The 26,816-nt window shown below is 43.7% G+C and overlaps 1 protein-coding gene across 6 annotated transcripts; it reads left to right on the forward strand.

Moving 5' to 3' along the window:
• Window positions 1-542: 542 nt before the first annotated feature.
• On the forward strand, window positions 543-26,816 carry LOC107992334 (uncharacterized). 6 transcript variants are annotated; one of them, XM_051089440.1, is made up of 6 exons: window positions 23,653-23,890; window positions 23,997-24,086; window positions 24,168-25,987; window positions 26,077-26,157; window positions 26,241-26,502; window positions 26,594-26,816. In XM_051089440.1, the coding sequence occupies exons 3-6, from the start codon at window positions 25,826-25,828 to the stop codon at window positions 26,626-26,628; spliced, it is 540 nt and encodes a 179-aa protein (XP_050945397.1). In that variant the 5' UTR covers window positions 23,653-23,890; window positions 23,997-24,086; window positions 24,168-25,825; the 3' UTR covers window positions 26,629-26,816. The 6 variants fall into 6 exon arrangements, with proteins under 6 accessions (XP_050945396.1, XP_050945393.1, XP_050945397.1 ...); XM_051089439.1 differs by lacking the exon at window positions 23,653-23,890 and adding an exon at window positions 543-666 and having other exon boundaries at window positions 24,157-25,987; window positions 26,241-26,816; XM_051089436.1 differs by lacking the exon at window positions 23,653-23,890 and adding an exon at window positions 543-666 and having other exon boundaries at window positions 26,241-26,816.

Genomic DNA, 26,816 nt, shown 5'->3' on the forward strand with positions numbered 1-26,816 from the left:
AAGATTTGAGTTATGTTGAAGAACCAGTTCAGATTCTCAACAGAAAGGAACAAGTTTTGAGAAACAAAACGATTCCACTCATAAAAGTTTTGTGGAGACATCATGGAGCGGAGGAGGCAACTTGGGAACCAGAATATCAGATGAAGAAGAGCTATCCGATACTTTTCAGTTAAGGACATTCTAAATTTCGAGGACGAAATTTTCTAAAGGGAAGGTAAGTTGTAAACCCGATATTTTCTTGGTTTAATTTCTTTAAATGTGGAAAAAAAAAGAAGAAAAAATGGAAATTAAGTGTAAATATAAATATATATATTTATATATTAAATAGTTTTATTAAATTAATTAAAGAAAAGAAAGAAAAGAAAGGACAAAAAGAAGAAAAGGAGAAGAAAATTTCATTTTCTCTTTTCTTCTTCTTCTTCTCTTCCCTTCACCGCCAAGTTTGAAGACATCCAAGTTCCCTTTATTTTTTTGTTCTTTTTCCTTCTTCAATTTGCCGAGAACTTCTAAGAGAGAGTTTGGAAGAAGAAGAGAAATTTTACTAGAATTTTTAAGATGAAGAAGAGGAGGAGAACTCAAGCAAAGTGTATCAATGGCTGAATTTTAGTTCATTCTGCACATCACTGGTTTTTAATTCGGTTTGAACTCTTCAAAAGGAATTAAGAGGTGAGAATTACATTTACTGAAATTTAACTCATTTTTAAACAAACTTTATGAAGAACGATGGAGCAAATTCGGATTTTCATTTGGTGCTTTTTGATGAAGAAAACAGGGCAGTTGGTTTTCACTCGAAATCAGGAGGTCTCTAGTTTTTCTTGTATTTCAGAGTGTATCGGTGGAGTTAGAATTTCTCTTTGGTATGGTTGGAAAGCTTATTCAATTTACTACAACTTTCATGAAGAAATTGTAAACCAAAAACGACTAAAAATTGGTTAAATTGTAGGAACAAGTTAAAGAGGTCGTGTGCTAGCGATTCTGGAAGTGGTTCTGTTTTGTGGGTTATATGTGTTTATGCACGGGGAATCAGATTTATATGTCTTCAGGTAAGTTTTAGAGGATCTCAAAATGAAACGTTTGATATAAAGAACACTCATTTTGGTTAAGTATTGAGAAAGTTATAGTTCTTTGAAGTTTATGTTAGAAATCTGGAAATTTTAGAGAATTGTTGAAATGGGATTTTATTTCTTAAGCTTTGTTTTCGAGCGTCATCTTTGGTGCGACATGTTATGTATATCTTTAGGAAACCAGAATGTTTAAGGTTTTCATACTCGGTTGGGTTGTTGGCAGGCCGAGAAGAATTAAACCGAGCTTATAGACCAAGGATCTAGCCCAAGACTGTGAGTGATAAAACCAACTTTGAAATATTTTCCATAATTGTTATTATGATTGAATGCGATAAATGTTTATTTACGAAGCCATGAAAGGTATTTGAATTTCATGACTATTTTCAAGTATACAATTGGAGACTAGATTTCTTAAAGAAATTTATCCTAGCACGTAGATATTAAGTGTTTGGAAAGTATTTAAACCACAATATTTTAAGCAAAGCATGAATTAGTATGAAGTTTTGTTGACGTTGAGTGTACTCCGTAACAACGATGCTGTCGTGAGTGCTGGGCGGGCCCCACTACATCGTAGTGCTTGTAAACGTTGTTGTACTAGGTGTACCCTACACAACGTAGATTCGTCATGTTAGTTAAAATGCTTCGATATACTTGATATGCCTTGCTAGATTTCAATGATGAACATGCTGAGTATTTAAGGAAGCTATTCTTACTATTACACATTTACATTTACGACTTGTATAAACAGATTTATATGTGTAAAGTTTTCACGTGCTCTTATCTTTAAATTCATAGTTTTAAACTGAGTCACTCACTGAGCTCCATAGCTCACCCTTTCCAAAATGTTTTACCCATTTTCCAGGTAGAGATCGACTTCCCGGTGCCTGATAGACTGCCTTAGTCTGCGGAAGCTTCATTATCGATTGCCAGTACGTGTTTTGAGTTGGGCATAAAGTCTGTTGTGTTGTGATGTATTCACACCCTTGTATGTTATAGATACTCCACAGTTTGTATAAGCTTTAGGAGCTGTAGTTGTGTAAATTTTGTTGGTTATATTTTGATTAAGGTGTCTTTAGGTTTACTCGTGAAATTGGTAAATTTTGAGGTACACTTCATGTATGTGTTTGACTAGCTGTGTTTGACTAGCCTAGGATCCGATGTGTTTTGTGGCATGTACAATAGTTTATATACTAGATTGGCAAGTTCATCACATGAAAGTTTTAAGCAGAGTCGACAGATACAGGTACAGAATAACGTTGTACGTCGGCTTCACGCCATCTTTCGGTCTAAGGTAGCAGGTAGTCCGGGAGGGGGTGTGACAGGACATTGTTTTCAATGAATATGGACAACCCATTGGTGATGAATCGGTAGGATTGGCTTCTTTTCTTGGACCATTAGTGAGGGAGGTTGTGTCACATCCCCTCCCGGACTACCTACTACCTTAGACCGAAAGATGGCGTGAAGCCGACGAACAACGCTTTTCTGTACCTGTATCTATCGACTCTGCTTAAAACTTTAATGTGATGAACTTGCAAATCTAGTATATAAACTATTGTACATGCCACAAAACACAGCGGATCCTAGGCTAGTCAAACACATACATGAAATGTACCACAAAATTTACCGATTTCACGAGTAAACCTAAAGACACCTTAATCAAAATATAACCAACAAAATTTACACAACTACAGCTCCTAAAGCTTATACAAACTGTGGAGTATCTATAACATACAAGGGTGTGAATACATCACAACACAACAGACTTTATGCCCAACTCAAAACACGTACTGGCAATCGATAATGAAGCTTCCGCAGACTAAGGCAGTCTATCAGGCACCGGGAAGTCGATCTCTACCTGGAAAATGGGTAAAACATTTTGGAAAGGGTGAGCTATGAAGCTCAGTGAGTGACTAAGTTTAAAACTATGAATTTAAAGATAGAGCACGTGAAAACTTTACACATATAAATCTGTTTATACAAGTCGTAAATGTAAATGTGTAATAGTAAGAATAGCTTCCTTAAATACTCAGCATGTTCATCATTGAAATCTAGCAAGGCATTTAAAGTATATCGAAGCATTTTAACTAACATGACGAATCTACGTTGTGTAGGGTACACCTAGTACAACAACGTTTACAAGCACTACGATGTAGTGGGGCCCGCCCAGCACTCACGACAGCATCGTTGTTATAGAGTACACTCAACGTCAACAACGAAATCTAACCAGTGTGCACACGGTAATCTCTAGCCTCAGGCTCAAGATCTCAGTCATGTAGTTAATGAAAATTTCATAAATCATCGTAAAATATTAAAACATGCCTGCTTATAAATTTTACACAAAGCTCGAACTTTACTCAGCTCTTTCGTGGAAAATTGTAGTTCTTAAAACAAAACTTCATACTAATTCATGCTTTCCTTAAAATATTGTGGTTTAAATACTTTCCAAACATTTAATATCTACGTGCTAGCATAAATTTCTTTAAGAAATCTAGTCTCCAAATGTATACTTGAAAATAGTCATGAAATTCAAATACCTTTCATGGCTTCGTAAATAAACATTTATCGCATTCAATCATAATAACAGTTATGGAAAATATTTCAAAGTTGGTTTTGTCACTCACAGTCTTGGGCTAGATCCTTGGTCTATAAGCTCGGTTTAATTCTTCTCGGCCTGCCAACAACCCAACCGAGTATTAAAACCCTAAACATTCTGGTTTCCTAAAGATATACATAACATGTCGCACCAAAGATGACGCTCGAAAACAAAGCTTAAGAAATAAAATCCTATTTCAACAATTCTCTAAAATTTCCAGATTTCTAATATAAACTTCAAAGGACTATAACTTTCTCAATACTTAACCAAAATGAGTGTTCTTTATATCAAACTCTTAATTTTGAGATCCTCTAAAACTTACCTGAAGACATATAAATCTGATTCCCCGTGCATAAACACATATAACCCTTAAAACAGAACCACTTCCAGAAACGCGCGCACACAACCTCTTTAACTTGTTCCTACAATTTAACCAATTTTTAGTCGTTTTTGGTTTACAATTTCTACATGAAAGTTGTAGTAAATTGAATAAGCTTTCCAACCATACCAAATAGAGATTCTAACTCCACCGACACACTCTGAAATACAAGAAAAACCAGAGACCTCCTGATTTCGAGTGAAAACCAACTGCCCTGTTTTCTTAATCAAAAAGCACCAAATGAATATCCGAATTTGCTCCAACGTTCTTCATAAAGTTTGTTTAAAAATGAGTTAAATTTCAGTAAATGTAAATCTCACCTCCTAATTCCTTTTGAAGAGTTCAAACCGAATTAAAAACCAGTTATGTACAAAATGAACTAAAATTCAGCCATTGATACACTTTGCTTGAGTTCTCCTCCTCTTCTTCAACCTAAAAATTCTAGTAAAATTTCTCTTCTTCTTCCAAACTCTCTCTTAGAAGTTCTCTGCAAATTGAAGAAGGAAAAAGAAAAAAAATAAAGGGAACTTGGATGTCTTCAAACTCTTGGCGGTGAAGGGAAGAGAAGAAGAAGAAGAAAAGAGAAAATGAAATTTTCTTCTCCTTTTCTTCTTTTTGTCCTTTCTTTTCTTTCTTTTCTTTAATTAATTTAATAAAACTATTTAATATATAAATATATATATATATATATATATATATATATTTATATTTACACTTAATTTCCATTTTCTTTTTCTTTTTTTTTTTCCACATTTAAAGAAATTAAACCAAGAAAATATCGGGTTTACAGGTTGTACCAATGAATCTTGAGAATTGGCTAAAACTACCAACAAGATTGAAAGTAGTGTTATGGAAATCTATCCAGGTATTAAGTTACTTTATTTTTCTCTAATAAGTTCATTACTTTATTAAGTTGCATTATTTTTCATTTCTAACTCTTTTATACTTCAGTCAAGGTACAATGTGGAAGATTGGCAAAAAAAGTTTTTCTTCCAAAAGATGGGTAGATTATGGAGGGCTGGAAAATCTCGTTTAGTAAAATAAATTCGAGATACCCCAACAAAGGATGCAATTTTGAAGCTAATGCCTGATAATTTACAATCTGTAGATGATTGGATGGATTTTGTGTGTTAGAAGACTAGTGCAACCTTCAAGGTACGTAAATCTCTACTTCAAAACATATACACTTACATTTGATTATTATTAATTTTTGTGAAGTTTGAATGTATTTTATTTGAGTAGTTGAAAAGTGAAAAGTACAAAGCCATGAAGAAAAAGCAACTCCCACAAACATGTAGTAGAAAAGGGTATGCTCATTTGGCCGAAGAGATGGTAAAGTTTGTTACTATACTTCAATTTTGCTTTCGTATCGTATATGTGGTTTCATTGTATAAATCTCATTTTGTAGAGAAAAAGTAGTTCGGATCCATCTTCGGTCACAAGGGTTGCATTATGGACTAAAGCACACAAAAGGAAGGATGGATAACCGATGAATTCACAAGTTGCCGAGACACTTGTATGTCTTCATTGCAATTTGTGTTCGCATTCTTAGACTTGATTATCGTTGTTGAATCTTGTGGTATCTTAATTATATATGTTGTTGGGTCTTTCTGTGTGCAGGAATCTTTAGCTTTTCTAATGATTTTTTATATTCAACCAAATATCGTGTTTGCTTACATTTAACCTTCTTTTTTTTAATCTGATAACTTTGGTTACTTTGATGCAACCAAATATTGTGTTTGCTTAGCTTGTGTATAATTTTCTTACAAATGAAAGGTGTACAATCTGGTAAAGAGTTTTGTTCTATTTTTTCTTTTTGGTTAATTCCTTTGGCTACACTGTAATAGCATTGTCGTTCAGATGGTGTCATTGTGAAGGTAGTCTGGAAATGTTCTGATGATGTCATGATCTGATTTGTCTTTAGCTTGTAACTCATGAAATTATTACAGCATAATACTGGATTAAATTTATCAAGTACCTGTTTCCATGTGTTTTTAGTAAGTGTATTAATGATGAAATTGTTGTTTTCCTTTTTTAACTGTGTCGTTTTTTTGCCTTTTAATGACGTCAACCTTTTAGCTTTTAAGTAGAGGAACTACTCTTTCATTATACTAGCTAAGTTTAGTTTTTCTAATTTCTTACAGTGATGAAAAAGACCTACAATTTAGTTCTTCTAATTTCATTATACTAGCTAAGTGTATTAAGATCATGTAACGCCCCAGTAGATAGAGTTCCATTGTTCACCTCAATAATATATATTTTTCTTTTTTAAATTCAAAAGTTGTTATGGAATATGACCATCTTGACCTTACACTTAATTAAGGGTAAAGTTTTCCTTGGTTGATTATTTTAATTATTAAAGTCTAAGGATGAAATAAATTAATTAATTGTGAAGTAACAAATTAATTAATGCTTTGGAAAGGGTCAAATGTGGATTTAATGAATAGAGAGAGAGGAGGGTTGCTATTGGATTAAAAGAAGAAAAGAAAGTATTTTGTGTGGGTTTTATTTAATTTTTTTATTTTTTGATTCTTTTAAAAAGAGGGCTTTGGGAGGCGTGAAACTCATCACCTTCCCAAGAAAACCCTAGCCCCACTTTGCTCCCACCATAGCCGCCCCCACTCTCCTCGCCGCCGCCGATCGATCGCCGCACGCCACCGAGCCGACGCCGTCCTCCCAGCAGCGTCGGAGATCTGTCCAAGCCGATCCGCGCACGTCGAGCGTCCGCCGCACAGCCGTCTCTCGCAGCCGTCGCCCGAAGCCGAACCACCCACGCGTCTACAAGCCGAAGCCGTGTCGGCCAGCCGAAGCCGAGTCACGCCGCTTCGATCTGAGGCAGAGCAGCCGAGCCGCGTCGCGTCGCTCCGATCAGGCGCTGAGGAGCCGCAGTCGATCCGTCAGCCAGCCGCGTCCTACCGAGTCGCCGAGCAGCCCAGCCGGATCGTGCGCCAGCCGTCGCGTGAGCCGCTTCCTGTCGAGTCGTCGAGCAGCAGCAGTCGACGGTAGTCAGCCGCGCGCCTCCAGCCGTCGAACCCGAACCCGGAACTGCTCCACGCCCGCTCATCCGAACCCAAACCCGACACCGCTCCACGCCCGCTCGCCCGAACCCGAACCCGCGTCCGTGCCCACACGTGCCCAGCCCTCTCCACGTGCAAGCCGCGCCGCGTCGCCTGCACTGCAAGCCGAGCCGCGCCTCCTTGCTGTCGCAAGCCGAGCCGCACGCGCAAGATCCCTGCGCCAAGCCGAGCCGAGCCGGTCCCTCTTCTCTTTCCAGCCGAGCCGCCAAGCCTAATTTGGCTCCTTCCATCTAATTTTTGGTAATTAAATTAATTATTTTGGCATTTTCCAGTAAGACTCAATGTTTTTGGACACTAAATAATTTAATTTGGAATTAAATTAAATTATTTTCCTTAAGGGACGTCTTGGACCAAGTAACTGCTGCAGCGTGGGATTTCTTCAGTAGGGGCTCAGCATTGCAACCTCTTTCTAGGGTAAGTCATTTCACTGAGTTTTGAACGTTAGTCGTTGATGACTTAATTACGAATTTTGGCGTACTAAACAGTTAGGACCGTGTTGCTTGGAAAGCACACTTGCCTCGCGGTTAGAACTCGCCAAGTAAATCTCCAGGTAAGAGATTTCTACTACTAGATCCATGTTTAGAGTTATGAGGTCACGTATACCTTCAATTGTGCATGTTGAGGACTAGACTGTACGATGCATGAAATCAATGATAGTATGATGCAAATGATGATACGGTTATATTTTAGCATGTTGTTGTGATGATGAGAACTGTTATGGCTGTACGACGGGTGTCGAGATGGAGAGTGTAATGATGATTTATCTGTTATGTTATATGATGACGCCATGTGTATGTATACTGCGATTAGGGTACCTGTTAGCTTAACCTGTTAGAGTCGTACCTGCATGGGTGTCCTTCGGGATCACCACCTATTTAGGACTGTGCGGTCCGACGGGACACCAGTCTAGCATGGATATAGATATGACTCGAGTGACTCGATGGGGTCCTCGCATCCCGATTGTCCTAGGTGTCCCCCGGGGCACCGAAGACTAGAGTTACGTTCCTACGGGAGCGCATGTTGCACGTGTTCGGGAACGTGCCAGAGATTGGGTACCAGTTACAGGACTCTGACAGGAAGCTAACAGGCACCTAGTGGGACTAGTAGTGGGTCCCTTACTGAGTATTTTGTACTCACTCTTTTCATGTCATGTTTTCAGGTAGAGGACGAGGTAAGGGCAAAGGCAAGCTGGCGAGCGACCAGAAATGACCGTGGCGAGCCATAGGGATTTCTGCTTCCGCCTATTCTTGTTTTTGACTTTAGTACCTGAGTTTGAGTATTCTTCACTATTTACCATTTTTGTAGATAGGGCTCGAGTAGGACGTTAGAACGAAACATCATTTTTTGCATGTTACCTTGTTGGATTTTCATAAATAAATTTCTAAAACCTTATGCGTTTTTACTAAATTTTGTCCTAAACCACTTGTTCTATATTTAGTAATGACTTTGACTCAGTATAAGGGATTGGGTCGTTACAGTTGGTATTAGAGCACAGTGTTTTAGGTTCTGTAGACTGACCTACGACGTAAGTCATTGTTTTGTTTTGGTTTTACTTCACCCTATGGCTATACGGTCCTTCGGCACTCGCCAGGTATGTCTAAAGCCTTGCTAATGTTAAGATTACAATTTTGCCTGAATAGACTAGACCTAGAGATAGGTGTGTTAAGTCCTTGTGGTGAAAAGTTTTGTTGGTGAATTTTAGGGAGAATACCGCCACGTAGAGGTGCACGCCTAGGAGGTGGTAGAGGAGGCAGAGGAGCCGGTCGTGGCCAGCCGGAGGCGCAACCTGCTGCACCGGCGGTCGACCCTAACGCACCGGTCACCCAAGCGGATCTCGCCGCGATGGAACAGCGTTATCAAAACATGCTGCAAGCTGCTTTGGCGCCTTTCCTCGCCGCCCAGCAGAACCAGGCCGCCCTTGTTCAGGCCCAGACCGTCGTTCCTCCAGCCCCTGAGAAAGCTCAACCCGTGCCAGTTCAACTGTCGGCCGATGCTAAACACTTACGGGACTTTAGGAAGTATAATCCTAAGATCTTTGACGGATCCATGGACAACCCCACAAAGGCCCAAATATGGTTGACGTCCATAGAGACTATCTTCCGGTACATGAAGTGCCCAGAAGACCAGAAACTGCAGTGTGCAGTTTTCTTCTTGGAGGATAGGGGCACCGCCTGGTGGGAGACTGCTGAGAGAATGCTGGGGGGCGACATCAGCAAGATAACTTGGGAGCAGTTCAAGGAGAACTTCTATGCTAAGCTCTTCTCTGCCAACGTGAAGCACGCCAAGCTGCAAGAGTTCCTAAACTTGGAGCAAGGCGATATGGCGGTGGAGCAGTACTACGCCGAGTTCGACATGCTGTCCCGTTTTGCTCCCGATGTGGTAAGGGATGAGGCTGCCAGGACAGAGAAATTCGTTAGAGGACTCAGGCTAGACCTTCAGGGCATTGTCCGAGCTCTCTGGCCAGCCACGCATGCTGATGCACTACGTATAGCACTGGATTTGAGCCTGCATGAGAGAGCTGATTCGTCTAAGGCTGCCGGCAGAGGGTCAGCCTTTGGACAGAAGAGAAAGGTGAAGACGCAGCCTGACGTAGTACCGCAGTGAACTCTGAGGTCAGGAGGTGTCTTTCAGAGACACCGACGGGAGCTTGCAGCAGTCGGGAGGACTCTGAGAGAGCTACCCGCTTGTACTACCTGTGGGAGAGTCCACGAAGGACGTTGCTTGGCTGGAAGTAGAGTCTGCTTGAGGTGCAGACAGCCGGTGCACACTGCTGATGTGTGTCCTCGGAAACCCTTTGAGACGACACCGCCCCAGCCTTCTGCTTCCGAGCAGGGGAGAGTTTTTGCCACTACCCGGTAGGAGGCCGAGCGAGCTTGTACAGTGGTGACAGGTACGCTCCCAATTTTGGGGCATTATGTTTTGGTACTATTTGACTCTGGGTCATCCCACTCGTTTATATCCTCTGTTTTCGTTCAGCATGTGGGTTTGGAGGTAGAACCTTTGGGTAGTGTTTTGTCTGTTTCTACTCCATCTGGGGAGGTCCTATTGTCCAAAGAACAAATAAAGGCATGTCGGGTAGAGATAGCGAATCATATGTTAGACGTGACCTTACTAGTGTTTGACATGCAGGATTTTAACGTGATTCTAGGCATGGATTGGCTGTCAGCCAACCATGCAAATATAGACTGTTTTGTTAAGGAAGTTGTCTTTAACCCTCGCTTTGGGCTAGTTTCAAATTTAGGGGGGCAGGCATGGTATGTATACCCAAGGTCATCTCAGCCATGAAGGCTAGTAAACTACTCAGCCAGGGTACTTGGGGCATCTTGGCAAGCGTAGTGGATATTAGAGAGCCAGAAGTTTCCCTATCTTCCGAACCAGTAGTAAGGGAGTACCCTGACGTTTTCCCCGACGAACTCCCAGGACTTCCGCCTCCCAGGGAGGTAGACTTCGCCATCGAGTTAGAGCCGGGCATTGCCCCTATCTCGAGGGCCCCATACAGAATGGCTCTAGCCGAGCTAAAAGAGTTGAAGGTCCAGTTATAGGAGTTGTTGGACAAAGGCTTCATCCGGCCCAGTGTGTCACCTTGGGGAGCCCCAGTGTTGTTCGTGAAGAAGAAGGATGGGTCGATGCGCCTTTGTATTGACTACCGAGAGCTGAACAAGGTGACAGTTAAAAATCGCTACCCCTTGCCCAGGATTGATGACTTGTTCGATCAGTTGCAGGGAGCCGCTGACTTTTCCAAGATCGACCTGCGGTCAGGCTATCACCAGTTGAGGATTAGGGACGGTGACATTCCCAAGACGGCCTTTCGTTCGAGGTACGGACATTACGAGTTCGTTGTGATGTCTTTCGGCTTGACTAACGCTCCTGCAGTGTTCATGGATTTGATGAACAGGGTGTTTAAGGATTTTCTAGACTCGTTCGTCATAGTCTTCATTGATGACATCTTGATTTACTCTAAAACTGAGGCTGAGCACGGGGAGCACTTGCACCAGGTTTTGGAGACTCTTCGAGCCAACAAGTTGTATGCCAAGTTCTCCAAGTGTGAATTCTGGTTAAGGAAGGTGACGTTCCTTGGCCACGTGGTTTCCAGTGAGGGAGTTTCAGTGGATCCAGCAAAGATTGAAGCGGTGACCAACTGGCCTCGACCATCCACAGTTAGTGAAATTCAAATTTTCTGGGCTTGGTAGGTTACTACAGGAGGTTCGCGGAAGACTCCTCACGTATAGCCAGCCCGTTGACCCAGTTGACCAGGAAGGGAACCCCTTTTGTCTGGAGCCCAGCATGCGAGAGTAGCTTTCAGGAGCTCAAGCAGAAGCTGGTGACTGCACCAGTCCTGACAGTGCCCAATGGGTCGGGAAACTTTGTGATCTATAGTGATGCCTCCAAGAAGGGACTGGGCTGTGTCCTGATGCAGCAAGGTAAGGTAGTTGCTTATGCTTCCCGCCAGTTGAAGATTCATGAGCAGAACTACCCTACCCACGACTTGGAGTTGGCAGCTGTAGTCTTTGCACTGAAGATATGGAGCCACTATCTGTACGGTGAGAAGATACAGATTTACACCGACCATAAGAGCCTGAAGTACTTCTTCACTCAGAAGGAGTTGAACATGAGGCAGAGGAGGTGGCTCGAGTTGGTGAAAGACTATGACTGCGAGATCTTGTACCACCCAGTAAAGCAAATGTAGTGGCTGACGCGCTGAGTAGGAAGGTTGCACATTCAGCAGCGCTAATCACCAAGCAGACCCCCTTACTCAGAGATTTTGAGAGAGCCAAGATTGTAGTCTCAGTAGGTTAGGTTACCGCACAGTTGGCTCAGTTGTTAGTTCAGCCATTCTTGAGGCAAAAGATCAGCGCTGCTCAGCTAAATGATCCTTACTTGGTCGAGAAGCGTCGTATGGTAGAGACAGGGCAAGGTGAGGACTTCTCAATATCCTCTGACGATGGCCTTATGTTTGAGGGACGCTTGTGTGTGCCGGAAGACATCGCAGTCAGGACAGAGCTTTTAACTGAGGCTCACAGTTCCCCGTTTACCATGCACCCTGGGAGTACGAAGATGTACCAGGACTTAAGGAGTGTCTATTGGTGGAGGGGCATGAAGACAGAAGTGGCCGACTTTGTCAGCAGGTGCTTGGTGTGCCAGCAGGTGAAGGCACCTAGACAGTGTCTAGCCGGGTTGTTGCAACCCTTGAGTGTGCCAGGGTGGAAGTGGGAGAGTGTGTCGATGGATTTTATTACGGGACTGCCCAAGACCCTAAAGGGCTATACAGTGATCTGGGTTGTTGTCGACAGACTCACGAAGTCGGCCCATTTCGTGCCAGGGAAATCCACTTATACTGCCAGTAAGTGGGGGCAATTATATATGACAGAAATCGTGAGACTACATGGAGTACCCGTATCCATCATTTCAGACAGAGACGCTCGTTTCACATCGAAGTTCTGGAAAGGACTTCAACTTGCATTAGGTACGAGGTTAGACTTCAGCACGGCATTCCACCTTCAGACTGATGGTCAGACAGAGAGATTGAACCAGATTTTGGAAGACATGTTGCGGGCCTGCGTGCTAGAGTTTTCAGGAAATTGGGACTCTCATCTGCATCTGATGGAGTTTGCCTATAATAACAGCTACCAGGCTACTATCGGTATGGCACCGTTTGAGGCTCTGTATGGCAAGTGCTGTAGATCTCCTGTCTGCTGGGGCGAGGTTGGAGAGCAGAGGATGCTAGGCCCCGGGTTAGTGCAGACTACCAATGCAGCCATACAGAAGATCCGAGCTCGTATGCTGGCAGCACAGAGCAGACAGAAGAGTTATGCTGATGTACGACGTAAGGATCTCGAGTTTGAAGTGGGAGACATGGTCTTTCTGAAGGTAGCACCTATGAAGGGTGTTCTGAGGTTCGTAAAGAAGGGGAAGCTGAGTCCACGCTTCGTAGGGCCGTTTGAGATACTGGAGCGGATTGGCCCCGTGGCTTATCGCTTGGTGCTACCCCCATCTTTTGCTGCAGTGCATGACGTATTCCATATCTCCATGCTGAGGAAATATGTCGCAGACCCAACACATGTGGTGGACTTCGAGCCACTACAAGTCAGCGAGAACTTGAGCTATGAGGAGCAGCCTGTCGATGTTTTGGCAAGGGAGGTCAAGAAGCTTCGTAGTCGAGAAATTCCACTAGTCAAAGTCCTTTGGCAGAACCATGGAGTGGAAGAGGCCACGTGGGAGAAAGAAGAGGACATGAGGGCTCTGTACCCCGAGCTGTTCGAGGATTAGAACTTTCGAGGATGAAAGTTCCCTAAGGAGGGAAGGTTGTAACGCCCCAGTAGATAGAGTTCCATTGTTCACCTCAATAATATATATTTTTCTTTTTTAAATTCAAAAGTTGTTATGAAATATGACCATCTTGACCTTACACTTAATTAAGGGTAAAGTTTTCCTTGGTTGATTATTTTAATTATTAAAGTCTAAGGATGAAATAAATTAATTAATTGTGAAGTAACAAATTAACTAATGCTTTGGAAAGGGTCAAATGTGGCTTTAATGAAGAGAGAGAGAGGAGGGTTGCTATTGGATTAAAAGAAGAAAAGAAAGTATTTTGTGTGGGTTTTATTTAATTTTTTATTTTTTGATTCTTTTAAAAAGAGGGCTTTGGGAGGCGTGAAACTCATCACCTTCCCAAGAAAACCCTAGCCCCACTTTGCTCCCACCATAGCCGCCGCCGATCGACCGCCGCACGCCACCGAGCCGACACCGTCCTCCCAGCCGCATGGGAGATCCGTCCAAGCCGATACGAGCACGTCGAGCGTCCGCCTCACATCCGTCTCTCGCAGCCGTCGCCTGAAGCCGAACCACCCACGCGTCTACAAGCCGAAGCCGTGTCGGCCAGTCGAAGCCGAGTCACACCTCTTCGATCCAAGGCAGAGCAGCCGAGCCGCGTCGCGTCGCTCCGATCAGGCGCTGAGGAGCCGCAGCCGATCCGTCAGCCAGCCGCGTCCTGCCGAGTCGCCAAGCATCCCAGCCGGATCGTGTGCCAGCCGTCGCGTGAGCCGCGTCCTGTCGAGTCGTCGAGCAACAGCAGTCGATGGTAGTCAGCCGCGCGCCTCCAGCCGTCGAACCCGAACCCAGAACCACTCCTCGCCCGCTCATCCGAACCCGAACCCGGAACCGCTCCACGCCCGCTCGCCCGAAGCCGAACCCGCGTCCGTGCCCACACGTGCCGAGCCCTCTCCGCGTGCAAGCCGCGCCGCCGCCTGCACTGCAAGCCGAGCCGCGCCTCCCTGCTGTCGCAAGCCGAGCCGCACGCGCAAGATCCCTGCGCCAAAGCCGAGCCGAGCCAGTCCCTGTTCTCTTTCCAGCCGAGCCGCCAAGCCTAATTTGGCTCCTTCCATCTAATCTTTGGTAATTAAATTAATTATTTTGGCATTTCCCAGTAAGACTCAATGTTTTTGGACACTAAATAATTTAATTTGGAATTAAATTAAATTATTTTCCTTAAGGGACGTCTTGGACCAAGTAACTGCTGCCGCGTGGGATTTCTTCAGTAGGGGCTCAGCATTGCAACCTCTTTCTAGGGTAAGTCATTTCACTGAGTTTTGAACCGTTAGTCGTTGGTGACTTAATTACGAATTTGGGCGTATTAAACAGTTAGGACCTTGTTGCTTGGAAAGCACACTTGCCTCGCGGTTAGAACTCGCCAAGTAAATCTCAAGGTAAGAGATTTCTACTACTAGCTCCATGTTTAGAGTTATGAGGTCACGTATACCTTCAATTGTGCATGTTGAGGACTAGACTGTACGATGCATGAAATCAATGATAGTATGATGCAAATGATGATATGGTTATATTATAGCATGTTGTTGTGATGACGAGAACTGTTATGGCTGTACGACGGGTGTTGAGATGGAGAGTGTAATGATGATTTATCTGTTATGTTATATGATGACGCCATGTGTATGTATACTGCGATTAGGGTACCTGTTAGCTTAACCTTTTAGAGTCGTATCTGCATGGGTGTCCTTCGGGATCACCACCTATTTAGGACTGTGCGGTCCGACGGGACACCAGTCTAGCATGGATATAGATATGACTCGAGTGACTCGATGGGGTCCTCGCATCCCGATTGTCCTAGGTGTCCCTCGGAGCACCGAAGACCAGAGTTACGTTCCTACGGGAGCGCATGTTGCACGTGTTCGGGAACGTGCCAGAGATTGGGTACCAGTTACAGGACTCTGACAGGAAGCTAACAGGCACCTAGTGGGACTAGTAGTGGGTCCCTTACTGAGTATTGTGTACTCACTCTTTTCATGTCATGTTTTCAGGTAGAGGACGAGGTAAGGGCAAAGGCAAGCTGGCGAGTGACCAGAAGTGACCGTGGCGAGCCATAGGGATTTCTGCTTCCGCCTATTCTTGTTTTTGACTTTAGTACCTGAGTTTGAGTATTCTTCACTATTTACCATTTTTGTAGATAGGGCTCGAGTTGGACGTTAGAACGAAACATCATTTTTTGCATGTTACCTTGTTGGATTTTCATAAATAAATTTCTAAAACCTTATGCGTTTTTACTAAATTTTGTCCTAAACCACTTGTTCTATATTTAGTAATGACTTTGACTCAGTATAAGGGATTGGGTCGTTACAGTTGGTATTAGAGCACAGTGTTTTAGGTTCTGTAGACTGACCTACGATGTAAGTCATTGTTTTGTTTTGGTTTTACTTCACCCTATGGCTATACGGTCCTTCGGCACTCGCCAGGTATGTCTAAAGCCTTGCTAATGTTAAGATTACAATTTTGCCTGAATAGACTAGACCTAGAGATAGGTGTGTTAAGTCCTTGTGGTGAAAAGTTTTGTTGGTGAATTTTAGGGAGAATGCCGCCACGTAGAGGTGCACGCCGAGGAGGTGGTAGGGGAGGCAGAGGAGCCGGTCGTGGCCAGCTGGAGCGCAACCTGCTGCACCGGCGGTCGACCCTAACGCACCGGTCACCCAGGCGGATCTCACCGCGATGGAACAGCGTTATCAGGACATGTTGCAAGCTGCTTTGGCGCCTTTCCTCGCCGCCCAGGAGAACCAAGCCGCCCTTGTTCAGGCCCAGACCGTCGTTCCTCCAACCTCTGAGGAAGCTCAACCCGTGCCAGTTCAACTGTCGGCCGAGGCTAAACACTTACGGGACTTTAGGAAGTATAATCCTAAGACTTTTGACGGATCCATGGACAACCCCACAAAGGCCCAAATGTGGTTGACGTCCATAGAGACTATCTTCCGGTACATGAAGTGCCCAGAAGACCAGAAACTGCAGTGTGCAGTTTTCTTCTTGGAGGATGGGGGCACCGCCTGGTGGGAGACTACTGAGAGAATGCTGGGGGGCGACGTCAGCAAGATAACTTGGGAGCAGTTCAAGGAGAACTTCTATGCTAAGTTCTTCTCTGCTAACGTGAAGCACGCCAAGCTGCAAGAGTTCCTAAACTTGGAGCAAGGCGATATGGCAGTGGAGCAGTACGACGCCGAGTTCGACATGCTGTCTCATTTTGCTCTCGATGTGGTAAGGGATGAGGCTGCCAGGACAGAGAAATTCGTTAGAGGACTCAGGCTAGACCTTCAGGGCATTGTCCGAGCTCTCTGGCCAGCCACGCATGCTGATGCACTACGTATAGCACTGGATTTGAGCCTGCATGAGAGAGCTGATTCGTCTAAGGCTGCCGGCAGAGGGTCAGCCTTGCGACAGAAGAGAAAGGTGGAGACGCAGCCTGACGTAGTACCGCAGCGAACTCCGAGGTCAGGAGGTGTCTTTCAGAGACACCGACGGGAGCTTGCAGCAGCCGGGAGGACTCTGAGAGAGCTACCCGCTTGTACTACCTGTGGGAGAGTCCACGGAGGTCGTTGCTTGGCTAGAAGTGGAGTCTGCTTCAGGTACAGACAGCCGGGGCACACTGCTGATGTGTGTCCTCGGAAACCTTTTGAGACGACACCGCCCCAGCCTTCTGCTTCCGAGTAGGGGAGAGTTTTTGCCACTACCCGGCAGGAGGCTGAGCGAGCTGGTACAGTGGTGACAGGTACGCTCCCAATTTTGGGGCATTATGCTTTTGTACTATTTGACTCTAGGTCATCCCACTCGTTTATATCCTCTGTTTTCGTTCAGCATGTGGGTTTGGAGGTAGAACCTTTGGGTAGTGTTTTGTCTGTTTCTACTCCATCTGGGGAGTTCCTGTTGTCCAAAGAACAAATAAAGGCATGTCGGGTAGAGATAGCGAATCATATGTTAGACGTGACCCTACTAGTGTTAGACATGCAGGATTTTGACGTGATTCTAGGCATGGATTGGCTGTCAGCCAACCATGCAAATATAGATTGTTTTGGCAAGGAAGTTGTCTTTAACCCTCGCTCTGGGGCTAGTTTCAAATTTAGGGGGGCAGGCATGGTATGTATACCCAAGGTCATCTCAGCCATGAAGGCTAGTAAACTACTCAGCCATGGTACTTGGGGCATCTTGGCAAGCGTAGTGGATATTAGAGAGCCAGAAGTTTCCCTATCTTCCGAACCAGTAGTAAGGGAGTACCCTGACGTTTTCCCCGACGAACTCCCAGGACTTCCGCCTCCTAGGGAGGTAGACTTCGCCATCGAGTTAGAGCCGGGCACTGCCCCTATCTCGAGGGCCCCTTACAGAATGGCTCCAGCCGAGCTAAAAGAGTTGAAGGTCCAGTTACAGGAGTTGCTGGACAAAGGCTTCATCCGGCCCAGTGAGTCACCTTGGGGAGCCCCAGTGTTGTTCGTGAAGAAGAAGGATGGGTCGATGCGCCTTTGTATTGACTACCGAGAGCTAAACAAGGTGACAGTTAAAAATCGCTACCCCTTGCTTAGGATTGATGACTTGTTCGATCAGTTGCAGGGAGCCACTTTCTTTTCCAAGATCGACCGGCGGTCAGGCTATCACCAGTTGAGGATTAGGGACGGTGACATTCCCAAGACGGCCTTTCGTTTGAGGTACGGACATTACGAGTTCGTTGTGATGTCTTTCGGCTTGACTAACGCTCCTGCAGTGTTCATGGATTTGATGAACAGGGTGTTTAACGATTTTCTAGACTCGTTCGTCATAGTCTTTATTGATGACATCTTGATTTACTCTAAAACTGAGGCTGAGCACGAGGAGCACTTGCACCAGGTTTTGAAGACTCTTCGAGCCAACAAGTTGTATGCCAAGTTCTCCAAGTGTGAATTCTAGTTAAGGAAGGTGACGTTCCTTGGCCACGTGGTTTCCAGTGAGGGAGTTTCAGTGGATCCAGCAAAGATTGAAGCGGTGACCAACTGGCCTCGACCATCCACAGTTAGTGAAATTCAAAGTTTTCTGGGCTTGGCAGGTTACTACAGGAGGTTCGTGGAAGACTCCTCACGTATAGCCAGCCCGTTGACCCAGTTGACCAGGAAGGGAACCCCTTTTGTCTGGAGCCCAGCATGCGAGAGTAGCTTTCAGGAGCTCAAGCAGAAGCTGGTGACTGCACCAGTCCTGACAGTGCCCGATGGGTCGGTAAACTTTGTGATCTATAGTGATGCCTCCAAGAAGGGACTGGGCAGTGTCCTGATGCAGCAAGGTAAGGTAGTTGCTTATGCCTCCCGCCAGTTGAAGATTCATGAGCAGAACTACCCTACCCACGACTTGGAGTTGGCAGCTGTAGTCTTTGCACTGAAGATATGGAGGCACTACCTGTACGGTGAGAAGATACAGATTTACACCGACCATAAGAGCCTGAAGTACTTCTTCACTCAGAAGGAGTTGAACATGAGGCAGAGGAGGTGGCTCGAGTTGGTGAAAGACAATGACTGCGAGATCCTGTACCACCCTGGTAAAGCAAATGTAGTGGCTGACGCGCTGAGTAGGAAGGTTGCACATTCAGCAACGCTAATCACCAAGCAGACCCCCTTACTCAGAGATTTTGAGAGAGCCGAGATTGCAGTCTCAGTAGGTGAGGTTACCGCACAGTTGGCTTAGTTGTCAGTTCAGCCAACCTTGAGGCAAAAGATCATCGCTGCTCAGCTGAATGATCCTTACTTGGTCGAGAAGCGTCGTATGGTAGAGACAGGGCAAGGTGAGGACTTCTCCATATCCTCTGACGATGGCCTTATGTTTGAGGGACGCTTGTGTGTGCCGGAAGACATCGCAGTCAGGACAGAGCTTTTAATTGAGGCTCACAGTTCCCCGTTTACCATGCACCCTGGGAGTACGAAGATGTACCAGGACTTAAGGAGTGTCTATTGGTGGAGGGGCATGAAGACAGAAGTGGCCGACTTTGTCAGCAGGTGCTTGGTGTGCCAGCAAGTGAAGGCACCTAGACAGTGTCTAGCCGGGTTGTTGCAACCCTTGAGTGTGCCAGGGTGGAAGTGGGAGAGTGTGTCGATGGATTTTATTACGGGACTGCCCAAGACCCTAAAGGGCTATACAGTGATCAGGTTGTTGTCGACAGACTCACGAAGTCGGCCCATTTCGTGCCAGGGAAATCCACTTATACTGCCAGTAAGTGGGGGCAATTATATATGACAGAAATCGTGAGACTACATGGAGTACTCGTATCCATCATTTCAGACAGAGACGCTTGTTTCACATCGAAGTTCAGGAAAGGACTTCAACTTGCATTAGGTACGAGGTTAGACTTCAGCACGGCATTCCACCCTCAGACTGATGGTCAGACAGAGAGATTGAACCAGATTTTGGAAGACATGTTGCGGGCCTGCGTGCTAGAGTTTTCAGGAAATTGGGACTCTCATCTGCATCTGATGGAGTTTGCCTATAATAACAGCTACCAGGCTACTATCGGTATGGCACCGTTTGAGGCTCTGTATGGCAAGTGCTGTAGATCTCTTGTCTGTTGGGGCGAGGTTGGAGAGCAGAGGATGCTAGGCCCCGAGTTAGTGTAGACTACCAATGCAGCCATACAGAAGATCCGAGCTCGTATGCTGACAGCACAGAGCAGACAGAAGAGTTATGCTGATGTACGACGTAAGGATCTCGAGTTTGAAGTGGGAGACATGGTCTTTCTGAAGGTAGCACCTATGAAGGGTGTTCTGAGGTTCGTGAAGAAGGGGAAACTAAGTCCACGCTTCGTAGGGCCGTTTGAGATACTGGAGCGGATTGGCCCCGTGGCTTATCGCTTGGCGCTACCCCCATCTTTTGCTGCAGTGCATTACGTATTCCATATCTCCATGCTGAGGAAATATGTCGCAGACCCAACACATGTGGTGGACTTCGAGCCACTACAGATCAGCGAGAACTTGAGCTATGAGGAGCAGCCTGTCGAGGTCTTGGCAAGGGAGGTCAAGAAGCTTCGTAGTCGAGAAATTCCACTAGTCAAAGTCCTTTGGCAGAACCATGGAGTGGAAGAGGCCACGTGGGAGAAAGAAGAGGACATGAGGGCTCTGTACCCCGAGCTGTTCGAGGATTAGAACTTTCGAGGACGAAAGTTCCCTAAGGAGGGAAGGTTGTAATGCCCCAGTAGATAGAGTTCCATTGTTCACCTCAATAATATATATTTTTCTTTTTTAAATTCAAAAGTTGTTATGGAATATGACCATCTTGACCTTACACTTAATTATGGGTAAAGTTTTCCTTGGTTGATTATTTTAATTATTAAAGTCTAAGGATGAAATAAATTAATTAATTGTGAAGTAACAAATTAATTAATGCTTTGGAAAGGGTCAAATGTGGCTTTAATGAAGAGAGAGAGAGGAGGGTTGCTATTGGATTAAAAGAAGAAAAGAAAGTATTTTGTGTGGGTTTTATTTAATTTTTTTATTTTTTGATTCTTTTAAAAAGAGGGCTTTGGGAAGCGTGAAACTCATCACCTTCCCAAGAAAACCCTAGCCCCACTTTGCTCCCACCATAGCCGCCGCCACTCTCCTCGCCGCCGCCGATCGACCGCCGCACGCCACCGAGCCGACGACGTCCTCCCAGCCGCGTCGGAGATCCAGCCAAGCCGATCCGCGCACGTCGAGCGTCTGCCGCATAGCCGTCTCTCGCAGCCGTCGCCCGAAGCCGAACCACCCACGCGTCTACAAGCCGAAGCCGTGTCGGCCAGCCGAAGCCGAGTCGTGCCGCTTCGATCCGAGGCAGAGCAGCCGAGCCGTGTCGCGTCGCTCCGATCAGGCGCTGAGGAGCCGTAGCCGATCCATCAGCCAGCCGCGTCCTGCCGAGTCGTCGAGCAGCCCAGCCGGATCGTGCGCCAGCCGTCGCGTGAGCCGCGTCCTGTCGAGTCGCCGAGCAGCAGCAGTCGACGATAGTCAGCCGCGCGCCTCAAGGCGTCGAACCCGAACCCGGAACCGCTCCATGCCCGCTTATCCGAACCTGAACCCGGAATTGCTCCACGCCCGCTCGCCCGAACCCAAACCCGCGTCTGTGCCCACACGTGCCGAGCCCTCTCCGTGTGCAAGCCGCGCCGCGCCGCCTGCACTGCAAGCCGAGCTGCACCTCCTTGCTGTCGCAAGCCGAGCCGCACGCGCAAGATCCCTGCGCCAAGTCGAGCCGAGCCGGTCCCTGTTCTCTTTCCAGCCGAGCCGCCAAGCCTAATTTGGCTCATTCCATCTAATTTTTGGTAAACAAATTAATTATTTTGGCATTTACCAGTAAGACTCAATTTTTTTGGACACTAAATAATTTAATTTGGAATTAAATTAAATTATTTTCCTTAAGGGACGTCTTGGACCAAGTAACTGCTGCAGCATGAGATTTCTTTAGTAGGGGCTCAGCATTGCAACCTCTTTCTAGGGTAAGTCATTTCACTGAGTTTTGAACCGTTAGTCGTTGGTGACTTAATTACGAATTTTGGCGTACTAAACAGTTAGGACCTTGTTGCTTGGAAAGCACACTTGCCTCGCGGTTAGAACTCGCCAAGTAAATCTCCAGGTAAGAGATTTCTACTACTAGCTCCATGTTAAGAGTTATGAGGTCACGTATACCTTCAATTGTGCATGTTGAGGACTAGACTGTACGATGCATGAAATCAATGATAGTATGATGCAAATGATGATATGGTTATATTATAGCATGTTGTTGTGATGACGAGAACTGTTATGGTTTTACGACGGGTGTCGAGATGGAGAGTGTAATGATGATATATCTGTTATGTTATATGATGACGCCATGTGTATGTATATTGCGATTAGGGTACCTGTTAGCTTAACCTGTTAGAGTCGTACCTGCATGGGTGTCCTTTGGGATCACCACCTATTTAGGACTGTGCGGTCCGACGGGACACCAGTCTAGCATGGATATAGATATGACTCGAGTGACTCGATGGGGTCCTCGCATCCCGATTGTCCTAGGTGTCCCCCGGGGCACCGAAGACCAGAGTTACGTTCCTACGGGAGCGCATGTTGCACGTGTTCGGGAACGTGCCAGAGATTGGGTACCAGTTACAGGACTCTGACAGGAAGCTAACAGGCACCTAGTGGGACTAGTAGTGGGTCCCTTACTGAGTATTTTGTACTCACTCTTTTCATGTCATGTTTTTCAGGTAGAGGACGAGGTAAGGGCAAAGGCAAGCTGGCGAGCGACCAGAAGTGACCGTGGCGAGCCATAGGGATTTCTGCTTCCGCCTATTCTTTTTTTTTACTTTAGTACCTGAGTTTGAGTATTCTTCACTATTTACCATTTTTGTAGATAGGGCCCGAGTAGGACGTTAGAACGAAACATCATTTTTTGCATGTTACCTTGTTGGATTTTCATAAATAAATTTCTAAAACCTTATGCGTTTTTACTAAATTTTGTCCTAAACCACTTGTTCTATATTTAGTAATGACTTCGACTCAGTATAAGGGGTTGGGTCGTTACATTATACTAGCTAAGTTTAGTTTTTCTAATTTCTTACAGTGATGAAAAAGACCTACAATTTAGTTCTTCTAAAGTTACAAAACAGTAGGTAAAAGTTACAAAACAGCAAGCCAAAATACCTACAGTCCACTAAGAATTATGTTACAACAACTTAAATCTTTAATAAAACAGTAGCTTAAAACAGTAGCTTAGATCTTTAATAAAACAGCAGCTTTAAACAGTAGCTAAAAGTTACAGCAGCTTAGATCTTTAAGAATTGTTAAGGTCTGTTTGTTATGCTCTTTTTTTTTGGGGGGGGGGTTAGATAGAATTTATTTTAAACCTTCAACGAAGATGTTAGATAGAATTGTTGAACATCACTTTGACTAAGCATAATGTTAGATATGTGTTTATATATTGCTAGGAGCGTATTGAACAAACTGAGGCTAAGACGACAGTTTCAACAACAAACATGGTTGATGATGCTTTGAGTAAAGTTCTTGGCCCCGATCGTTGTCACGTAAGAGGATTTGGGTTTGGCGTGACTTGTAAACCCGATATTTTCTTGGTTTAATTTCTTTAAATGTGGAAAAAAAAAGAAAAAGAAAATGGAAATTAAGTGTAAATATATATATATATATATATATATATATTAAATAGTTTTATTAAATAAAGTAAAGAAAAGAAAAAAAAAGAAAGGATAAAAAGAAGAAAAGGAGAAGAAAATTTCATTTTTTCTTTTCTTCTTCTTCTCTTCCCTTCACCGCCAAGATTTTGAAGACATCCAAGTTCCATTTTTTTTTTCTTTTTCCTTCTTCAATTTGCAGAGAACTTCTAAGAGAGAGTTTGGAAGAAGAAGAGAAATTTTACTAGAATTTTTAGGTTGAAGAAGAGGAGGAGAACTCAAGCAAAGTGTATCAATGGCTGAATTTTAGTTCATTCTGCACATCACTGGTTTTTAATTCGGTTTGAACTCTTCAAAAGGATTTAAGAGGTGAGATTTACATTTACTGAAAGTTAACTCATTTTTAAACAAACTTTATGCAGAACGTTGGAGCAAATTCGGATATTCATTTGGTGCTTTTTGATGAAGAAAACAGGGCAGTTGGTTTTCACTCGAAATCAGGAGGTCTCTGGTTTTTCTTATATTTCAGAGTGTATCGGTGGAGTTAGAATCTCTATTTGCTATGGTTGGAAAGTTTATTCAATTTACTACAACTTTCATGAAGAAATTGTAAACCAAAAACGACTAAAATTCAGTTAAATTGTAGGGACAAATTAAAAAGGTCGTGTGCGCGCGATTCTCGAAGTGGTTCTGTTTTGAGGGTCATATGTGTTTATGCACGGGGAATCAGATTTATATGTCTTCAGGAAAGTTTTAGAGGATCTCAAAATGAAGATTTTGATATAAAGAACACTCATTTGGGTTAAGTATTGAGAAAGTTATAGTCCTTTGAAGTTTATGTTAGAAATCTGGAAATTTTAGAGAATTGTTGAAATAGGATTTTATTTCTTAAGCTTTGTTTTCGTGAGCGTCATCTTTGGTGCGACATGTTATGTATATCTTTAGGAAACCAGAATGTTTAGAGTTTTAATACTCGGTTGGGTTGTTGGCAGGCCGAGAAGAATTAAACCGAGCTTATAGACCAAGGATCTAGCCCAAGACTGTGAGTGACAAAACCAACTTTGAAATATTTTCCATAATTGTTATTATGATTGAATGCGATAAATGTTTATTTACGAAGCCATGAAAAGTATTTGAATTTCATGACTATTTTCAAGTATACATTTGGAGACTAGATTTCTTAAAGAAATTTATGCTAGCACGTAGATATTAAATGTTTGGAAAGTATTTAAACCATAATATTTTAAGCAAAGCATGAATTAGTATGAAGTTTTGTTTTAAGAACTACAATTTTTCACGAAAGAGCTGAGTAAAGTTCGAGTTTTGTGTAAAATTTATAAGCAGGCATGTTTTAATATTTAAAGATGATTTATGAAATTTTCATTAACTACATGACTGAGATCTTGAGCCTGAGGCTAGAGATTACTGTGTGCACACTGGTTAGATTCCGTTGTTGACGTTGAGTGTACTCCGTAACAACGATGCTGTCGTGAGTGCTGGGCGGGCCCCACTACGACAAAGATGATGGGAGTGTTGGGCGGGCCCCACTACATCGTAGTGCTTGTAAACGTTGTTGTACTAGGTGTACCCTACACAACGTATGTTCGTCATGTTAGTTAAAATGCTTCGATATACTTGATATGCCTTGCTAGATTTCAATGATGAACATGCTGAGTATTTAAGGAAGCTATTCTTACTACTACACATTTACATATGCGACTTGTATAAACAGATTTATATGTGTAAAGTTTTCACGTGCTCTTATCTTTAAATTCATAGTTTTAAACTGAGTCACTCACTGAGCTTCATAGCTCACCCTTTCCAAAATGTTTTACCCATTTTCCAGGTAGAGATCGACTTCCCGGTGCCTGATAGACTGCCTTAGTCTGCGCAAGCTTCATTATCGATTGCCAGTACGTGTTTTGAGTTGGGCATAGAGTCTGTTGTGTTGTGGTGTATATACACCCTTGTATGTTATAGATACTCCACAGTTTGTATAAGCTTTAGGAGCTGTAGTTGTGTAAATTTTGTTGCTTATATTTTGATTAAGGTGTCTTTAGGTTTACTCGTGAAATCGGTAAATTTTGAGGTACACTTCATGTATGTGTTTGACTAGCTGTGTTTGACTAGCCTAGGATCTGCTGTGTTTTGTGGCATGTACAATAGTTTATATACTAGATTGGCAAGTTCATCACATGAAAGTTTTAAGCAGAGTCGACAGATACAGGTACAGAAAAGCGTTGTTCGTCGGCTTCACGCCATCTTTCGGTCTAAGGTAGCAGGTAGTCCGGGAGGGGGTGTGACATGACTCGTTCAAAACTATCTCTTTTGTCTCAACAAGACCACAAGTATAAGGTTCTTGAAAAAGAATATTTGAAGATGAAGGAAGAAATGGTAGAAATGAAAACAATGAAAGATGAAATGATTGAAATGAAAGCACTTATGTTATCTTATTTAAAGAAACAGGTATTTCTTTTTTTCTTTTACTAACTTAGATTCTTTTTTTTTCTCGTAGTAGTTAATTATATTTTTGGTTTCATATGTGATTATCATAGACTGAACCAACTGAGGAACTTTCAAATGCTACTACAAGTGTGCTTAAGCGACTAAATATTCCTCCAATGCCTTCTCCATCGGTAAATTTATTTGTAATAGGATGAAAATTGTTTATGATGTCATTATCTTCTTATTCTAGTATCTCATATTTGTCTTTTGACAGAGTATCAATAACAACAGTCAAACTAAGTGCAAGTTATTAGATTGGTATGGCTCAGGAGAGATTGTTACTGAAGGAAGATGGTCTTCTAATGATCCAACTGCTCTGGTCCATCATGTTCCTATTGGTCCACATGCGATTAGAGTATGGGTTGATGTAGCAAAGAAATCAAACGCATATTTGTGGAGGCCAACATCAGAAATGACATGTATTGAAGAAGCTTTGGGAAGTACATTTGCATGGCCATCTGATAAAGTGATCATTAGTATGTTGTCTAATTCTAATATTTTTTGTCTACATTTGTTAAAGATTTTCTATACTTGTTTAATTAATATATGTTTTATAATTTTATGTAGGTGATGAAATGGAGTCGTCTTCACCAGAGGACTAAAGATTGTACACTTATGACCAACTTTGCTTGTAGACTTATGATGAACTTTATTTGTATTTTGAGGGTTAATTTGTGTGGTTCATACATTATTTACTAATATGTGTATTTTGATTGTCAATGTGTATGGTTGGTACATTTAGAATGACTACATTGTTTGGTAATTTTAATACATTATGAATGGTTTTATA

Source organism: Cucumis melo, chromosome 9 (genome assembly GCF_025177605.1).
Source record: "Cucumis melo cultivar AY chromosome 9, USDA_Cmelo_AY_1.0, whole genome shotgun sequence".
NCBI lineage: Eukaryota > Viridiplantae > Streptophyta > Magnoliopsida > Cucurbitales > Cucurbitaceae > Cucumis > Cucumis melo.

Coding starts and splice junctions, on each gene's coding strand:
- LOC107992334 (XM_051089439.1), top strand. CDS start 25,826: ATGACTCGTTCAAAACTATCTCTTTTGTCTCAACAAGACCACAAGTAT. Junction 25,988..26,076: donor TATCTTATTTAAAGAAACAG/GTATTTCTTTTT, acceptor TGATTATCATAG/ACTGAACCAACTGAGGAACT. Junction 26,158..26,240: donor CTCCAATGCCTTCTCCATCG/GTAAATTTATTT, acceptor GTCTTTTGACAG/AGTATCAATAACAACAGTCA.